This window comes from Verticillium dahliae, genomic scaffold, assembly GCF_000150675.1.
Source record: "Verticillium dahliae VdLs.17 supercont1.4 genomic scaffold, whole genome shotgun sequence".
NCBI lineage: Eukaryota > Fungi > Ascomycota > Sordariomycetes > Glomerellales > Plectosphaerellaceae > Verticillium > Verticillium dahliae.
Window position 1 is genome coordinate 715,538 of NW_009276925.1, and position 7,286 is coordinate 722,823.

Here is a 7,286-nt window from a genome sequence, read left to right on the forward strand (position 1 = left end):
TGATCGACGGTAGCCTGTGCCTCTAAGACATACTTTGAGCCATCCGTTTGAACCCGAATTTTGATCTCAGGTACAAAAACTACGTACCAGAAGGACCCAGCTAACGTGGCAGAAATGAGCCAGATAGCCAACCAAATCGTAGACCTACCTCATAGTAGGTACATTAGTAATAAGCTATGATACCTATGATATCAGGCCTGCTGGGGTATATAGTGAGGATCTTAGGTGGATTACGTTAGAATGAGGTGGGGTCCTAGGTACTGCGTAAGGTGGCAAAGGTAGCAGCGCTAAACCTGATCATGAAGGCGGTATACGGCTCATGGGGCGCTTGTTGTACCTGAGATCAATTTCGGGTTCAACGGGATGATTGAGGGACGAGGCTGGCCGGGAGCCTTTTAACACGCCAGTGGGAATCCAAGTAATGCGCGAGCATAATAATTCATGTCTTCGTCATGTAGAAAGAAAAGTGCGAGCCAAAGATACAGACAGAGCGACGCTAGTAGATGCCCTGCAGCGCTCCCCGACCTCTGCCGTTGCCATTACGTTAAGTGGGAGCAAGTCGTTTTCATATGTGGTCCGTTCATCGCATGTGTTCCGGCGGCACGTTCTTTCCGTAGAAGCCGCCGTGCCCCTCTCCGCCCGATGAAGCACACGCTAGACAGACCCCGCCTCCATACACTCTCGTGTGTCGGGTCCAACCCGCTCCGTCGTCGTCGAGTGCTGAGATGATCTCCCCGTGCACCTCAATCTCTCGAGGACTGACGGGGTACTCGACATTGTGACCAGGCGGAGGACCTGGGAGCATGTATGACGTGGGTGGGTATGACGATGAAATGTCTAGGGGTGTCCGAGGCGACGGCGTCGATGACGCCGTGGGGTTCATGGGGATCGTCCTTGTGTAAGATCTCCTGCGCGGGGTGACAGGGACTTGCTTCGCTGTCGCGGAGCCTAGTTGCTGCGCAGTCACTGTAGACGACATGTAGTCGGGATTTGGCTGCTGGAAGAAAGACGTATCCAATTCTGATGTGGTTCTCGCCTGACTGTATCTGTGACCATCGATGGAAAAGATCGTGGTCGACAGCTCTGGAGGTGTAAGTGGAGGCGGAGGTGGTGGTCTTGACATGATCACGCTCGAGCGCGTAACAATGGGAGGGGTCGTAAGCATATCTGCCTCGCCTCCGGAATCGCTAGAAGACATCTCATTTCGTGGCGTGGCGCTTCCGAAGGTTCCATCCGCAAATCTGACATGGCCTGGGCGACCTGAATCGCTGGCTGAAACATGTACCTCGGTGCTGGGGCCTTGATGAACAGCGTCGCCTATCGTGAAGCCAGGCGCTGGGAAATGATGATAGAGGCGCTGCTGCTCGAGGAGATGGAGGTCCATGGGGACAAGCTTCTCATCCATGGTGTTCTGTTCGCTGCGTTGCGCGGCCTTTGGTGTCTTGTATGTCTTTGCTGCGGTCAAGACCTTCCCAACGAGTATGAGCAGAGCGAGTGCTATGCATACGTGTGCAAATCCGATGAGAAGATTGCTAAAAAGGAACTTTGCCAGGGGTTCTCGCAACAAAAGGTAACTTTCGGAGTTGGATGGAGCAACAGCGGGCATGACTGCTGGCGATCAAAGCTGACGAGTGAAGCCTAGACTTGACTTGCAGGAACTGAAGGCGTCCCGTCTGGAGTGGCCCGTTTGAAGCCAAGTCGCGCCGGTGGCTTGTGCTGATGGAATTACGCTATGCGTTCCGTGTAAGCGATGAGGGTCGTGAAAAGGATGACGTGCCCCGACGTGCAGCAGGAAGGCCAAGCTGAACCTCAAAATAAGTTGGTGGGCAGCGATCGACAAACTCAGTCAGAGTGTGTGTGGTGGCTGAGCGCCTTGAGCACGAGGAAGGTGTTTGAAGTGGCGGGGTGGGCAGTTTCTGAGTTTTGCAAATCGTACAATGCCAGCCGAGGAGGTGAGAGCGTATGATCCCAGGTCAGCCTTATTCCTGGCTGTATGCTTTTTGTGTGCTTGTATAGAACAACGCGAAGAGGCGATGGAGATCTCGAAGTGACGGATTGTAAGACTCGAATCAGGGTCGAGTTTCTGGCTTGGTGCGTCGTACTTATACCGTCGTCAACCTGATAGGCGCAGTGGCTCAAAAAACGCTAACGACCGTCGAGGTTTCAGAGCAAGCGACTGCTTCCTTTGGCGGCGACTGTTGACGAGCCCCGGATATCTAGGTTCAGGATGAACGAAAGCGTTGTGGGATCGCGAACCTACTGCAGCCTTGGTAGAAGGGTGTGTAGTAGGTCTACAAGTTGGTGAGAAGATGGGCAGGATCTTATATGCGTTCTCTTGGAGGGTGACCACGGGACGGGAAAGCACAAAACAGAGTGTACAACCGCGCATCATCAGGCGGGACCGAATTTAGAACATCGAGAAGGGGGATGCGAGTTTGAAGACGAAATGAGAAAGGGTGACCCTAGGCCCGCCATGAGGGTGTGCGCCGCTGGACAGGATTGACTACCTACGACGGCACCCCGGGTGGATGGAATAACAAGCTTACCAAGTCCAGGTACTTGCTACGAAAGCAGCCGGGCCATCTCTCCAGAGGTTCAGGTTGTCAGGGTTCACTACATTGGACCCCCGCGGTAAGTACCACTGTTTTCTCCCGACTGTTGGTAGCAAGCTAGCTGACTTGCTCTCGGCTCCGGTTCGAGGACGACAGTCCAAGCTGGACAACCTTACAACCCGAGCGCGGCATGGCAGCCATACAGCCTCGTAGGGAAATTCGAGCCAATGACGCCAATAAAAAAAGCCCCAACGAATGGAGCGGCCAGGCTCCGCATTGGACTGGCCTGGCGCGAGCGAGGGGCGGCCAGACGTGGGACATGCCGTCGATTTGGTCACACTTCTCGATGAAGGGAAGATGCTGAAGGCGCCCCATTGCGTTGCTTGCCGGCAGCTCCAGAACCCTGAGTCGCATTTTTCTAGGCGACAGCATTGCACGCCCCTGTCATGCTCTGCGATGGGCCCTTGAGTTGCTTGGCTAGCCTGTCGCCTAGGGTCTAGTTGCAAGGGGGAACGCGCGGGTGGACTGTCAGCATCGGGGCTGGTCAGCACAGCCAGGCCCGAATGGTGATAAGAGCGGGGTTGATGAGTGGGGTGGAAGACCAGCAAAGCAAGGTGAACGGCGTGTAAGGTCAAGCTGAGAGATGGGACCAGGATTTGTTGATGGCGTTTGTGCTGCCGTGCCAGTACGTCAACCATACGAATGTACCATGTAGGCGCAGGCAGATCGGAAACTTAGTCGACGGTACTGGGGTAATGGCAGTACAGTATTGGCAGCGTCGCACTCTGCTTATTCGTGGCCCGTTGCCGGGCGAGGACTGAGGGATGGGCATGGACGAACAAAGTGTTTGGAGTGTCCCTTCATCCTTGTCTTTCAGCCCAGAAGGCACCGTATTCAGTTCGGCGACTTGAGTCCAGACGGTTTCCCAGCTTCCCAGCCTCCCTCGGCCAATCTGGACCCCTCTGGACAGGAACCTGCACAGCTGATTTGCGTCCGAGGCGATAGAGACTGTGAATGATTCGATGGCCAAGAACTACACCAAAGCCGGTGGAACGTCTGTTCCAAGGCATTCAGACAAGTCTCCAAGCCAGACGCCAGAAGCGTAGCTTCATTCATCGCAGCTTGCGCCTTCGCGTACCCGCTTGCAAGCTCGCTCAAAAGCGGCCAAGAACAGGAATTCGAAAAGGCGGCCGGATGGACCCTTGCTTTGCCTTGCTTTGACCAGCGGCGATTTGGGGGGGCCACAAAATCAAGTGACCCAGATCATGGAACGGAATTTGTTGGCAGGCTGGAGATGAACAGAGTTAGCGCGACATCTTGACGGGACGGTGTTCAGCTGAGGTGAGCCCTACAGGCACGCCACAGGAGCAGTGGCCCCTGTCTAGCGTTGCCGCTCGAGGGACCACAACTGCGAGCTTGTTCATTTCCATGGTGGCTTCCAACAGGCCATTGGTGTGCAGGCTAGCCCTGCCGACGATCGGTCAACCCCTCTGGAGCGGCGCTTTTGGTTTTCGGTTGTTGGTGGTATTCCTGGGATTGCAGTGTGGCGGACAAACGTGGAGCTAAGCGCGAGTTGCAACCAGTTGGTGAGTGATGACCCCAAAAAAAAGAGCAAAAAAACAACGACGAGAGGAGAATGCAGAGCAGGCATCTGCGGCCTTGCCTCTTTGCATCTCGGCTGTCATCCCTGAACCCGGCTCTGGGCTCCAAAGTCCCTGGTTGGACCACCCAGCACGCCCCTGCCTGCCTCGCCCGGGTTGAGTTGCGAGGTTGGGGAACAAGGTGATGCAACGAGCATGACAGGCGGCGGATTTGACCTTCCCAAATTGTCGCCGTAGGGCTGAAGCGAAACGATGGCTTGGATGGGGGAACGAGACATTCGATCGGGGTTCTAGCCCAGCCAGGCAGGTAACGAAAGGTGCCATGGTGGGCGAGCGCGCGCAACTTGCATTCGCAGGTCCCGTCGCTGTTGCACGATGGACGCGCCCACGGCATCGATTCGAGGAAACAGGTCGAAAGTCCATCGTTGACGACATAGGGAGGTGTCGGGAGCCGGCTCGGCTGTTGACAAGCAGGCAGCGCTCGACAGGCTCTGATCGCTGGGTGTCGGATGGTCTGCTGCTCGGAGAGACAACGCATAGCTCCGTCGTGTCCTTAGTGGCCCGCCCCTCCCACGTCCGTCGGACGTGTTGGACACCTAGAGGGGAACAGGATGCGGTGTCCGTGACGCTGTGTGCCAGCCGACGATGAAGGTTCTGCTCAGAGCTGCACCATGCGGTAGTTCTTCGGACTGGGACTCATCTGACCGCAAGAAGCAAAGAGCGGAAGGGACGATTGCCGAGGCCAAGGCTTGAGCACGGAGGAGGCAAGAGCGAGGGGCCAGAGCAAGATCTTTCAGCTGTCCACGAGCCGTGGGAAAGTGCTTCCCGGGGCCTTATTCGCTGTTGGGCCTGCTAGCGCAACGCCGACCATGTTAGGGCGACGCCTGTCATTCGAGCCATCGAAAGCCCTGCAAGCCATCCAGCTCACCTCTCACCTCACCTTATTACCTTGCCTCGCTCACTCTGCCCAAGGTGCCAGCAAATGGAAGGATGGCCGACCAGATGCGGCTGCCGAAAGAAAAAAAAAAAAGGCAGGTTAGTTAGTACCTGCCTACTTCTTGCTTCGCCGTTGCATCCTGCTGGCTTGGGCTTGGATGAGGCAACATCTGTACAAGTACAAGTACCATGTACTCGAAGCCCACTGTGGCTGGCGTGGTCTCGTGGGCGGGCGGGCGGGCTTCTTGTCGCTATCCCCATGTAAAACTGACCCATCATTCCCATCATGCCCATCCTAGGTATCCTCCCCACATCATCTCGTCTCATATCTGGAGACAGGCCGCTTACCCGTTACTGCACTGATCGGCCACACATCGTCCTCGGCCCCTTCGTCACGCTGAGCCTCGTCACTGCCCTTGAAAGGCCCATTTCCCGCTTCTTGGGGGCGGCCCTGTTGCCCCTGAAGCCGCTCCGCTTCCCCGGCAGCGGATTACTGTCTTGACTCTTCCAGACTCCCTATTGTCGTCTGTTTGCCCCCAGCCCTCCACACCTCTCAGCTCGACGCGCAAGACACCACGAAGCCGGTCGGGCGTGCATTGTTATTGTTGGGTGCCGACGCGATACGATGGCGAGGCACAGCAATCTCTGCTTTCAGGGTCCCTCGATCAAGCGAGTCAAGCCTCTGTGCTGCCCGGGATGAGGGAGGCTAAACGAAGCTTTGCTAACAACACCCTCTCGTGTCTCTGATCTCGTACATTGCCATCGGTTATCCGCAACACGAATCTCAACCCCTACCCAACATCACTTCCGAATCATACGCAGGCACACAGAGCGCAGCATTCTCACTTTTCCCCATAAACTGTTGCCACTCGGTTGCCGAGGCGAGGTCAGGGCTGTCATCGTCATCAAGGTACCATGTAGCCTGCTATCGACCATGTCGCAAGGATACCGACCCATTTTTCATGATATATGCGAGTCATGCCCCAGCATGCATTTGGGTGAATACCAGCCAAGCCCGTTCACGGACTTTTCCGCAGTTTCGTGGGCGCATACATGGACACTCAACCAGAAGGGAGAAAATAGACATGGGGGAAAGGGGCATGTCGATATCGCAACGACTCTCTACCTGGCCAAATTGAATTCGAGCCACCTGCACGTCACGAGCAGGTCTTCTCCACTCGACCATGCGTACAGCAATGCAAAATCATGCCGCCGAACACACCTCAGGCACAGGCAACAAATACGAACAAGCTGGGCAACCGAACTTGGGGTCGCGGGTGGACCAGAGGAGCACCACATCACCAAAACCTCCACGCATTGCATGAAATCCTGCATCCCGAGCCCGCTCCCACTTGCTGTCACCGCCCCTCTTGGAAATTGGCCAACCGCCCGACTACTCAGCCACCAAGCCGCTGCATCCTTGGTAATGATCGCCTGCCCCTCTCCGATCTCTGATCTGAGGCCGTCTCAGCCTTACGGGAGACCCTGGCTGTCGCTCTCTATCGCGTCAGCACGTTAATCCTTTTGCATTCATTAGTCCTTGACCATGCCCATGTCTTTTCGATTGCTATTGGCTCTATCGTACGGCTGGCAGTGTAACGTGAGCATGCTGATCACGTCGACCCTTGCCATGTCTGGCTCATGCGCAACAATTTGACTTGGAGCCGGATTTCTCGGTTTCCGTCTATGGTGTCGGTCTTTCAGCCCGCCACAATCGGTCATTTTGCTCCCTTGTCATGTTCTGTGAATCCACCCAACGCGCGAGCCTTGCTGAACCGTGTCCAAGTTCTAAGCTTTGGAGACCGACCCCATCGAAGGTTATGCCCCATCGAAGGTTATGTCTGGTCATCGTTGTTTCGTTGGACCGCCACCAAGTCGGTGAAGAAACACAGCCGTGCCCTCGAGTTCAACAATGAAGAACGCCAGGAGTTCTTGACATGTTCGTAAGTGAGCACGTTGATGTGAGAGGCCAATTTACGGACGTCCAGAATCCCGTTTCATGCTTGTTGGCTCCTTTGGCTCCAATCAATATGCAAAGCCATCCTTCTCTGATGTACTGACCGCGGGTTGAGCAAAATGCGCATCTGATTCGCTAACGAAGTCGCAAAGATCAACGTCGCTCTGACGCAACTCTGTGCTTCCACCAGGATTCCCTCCTTCACCACTCAACCCAGTTCTTTGAAGTTGGTCATGTGTT

At 55.5% G+C, this 7,286-nt stretch overlaps 1 protein-coding gene across 1 annotated transcript; it reads right to left on the reverse strand.

Annotated features, from left to right (window-relative positions):
* Window positions 1-580: 580 nt before the first annotated feature.
* On the reverse strand, window positions 581-1,606 carry VDAG_02570 (uncharacterized protein; the record flags this gene model as incomplete). The annotated part of the gene is made up of 1 exon (XM_009653223.1): window positions 581-1,606. One exon carries the CDS (start codon window positions 1,604-1,606, stop codon window positions 581-583), a length of 1,026 nt encoding a protein of 341 aa, XP_009651518.1.
* Between the last annotated feature and the right edge of the window lie 5,680 nt (window positions 1,607-7,286).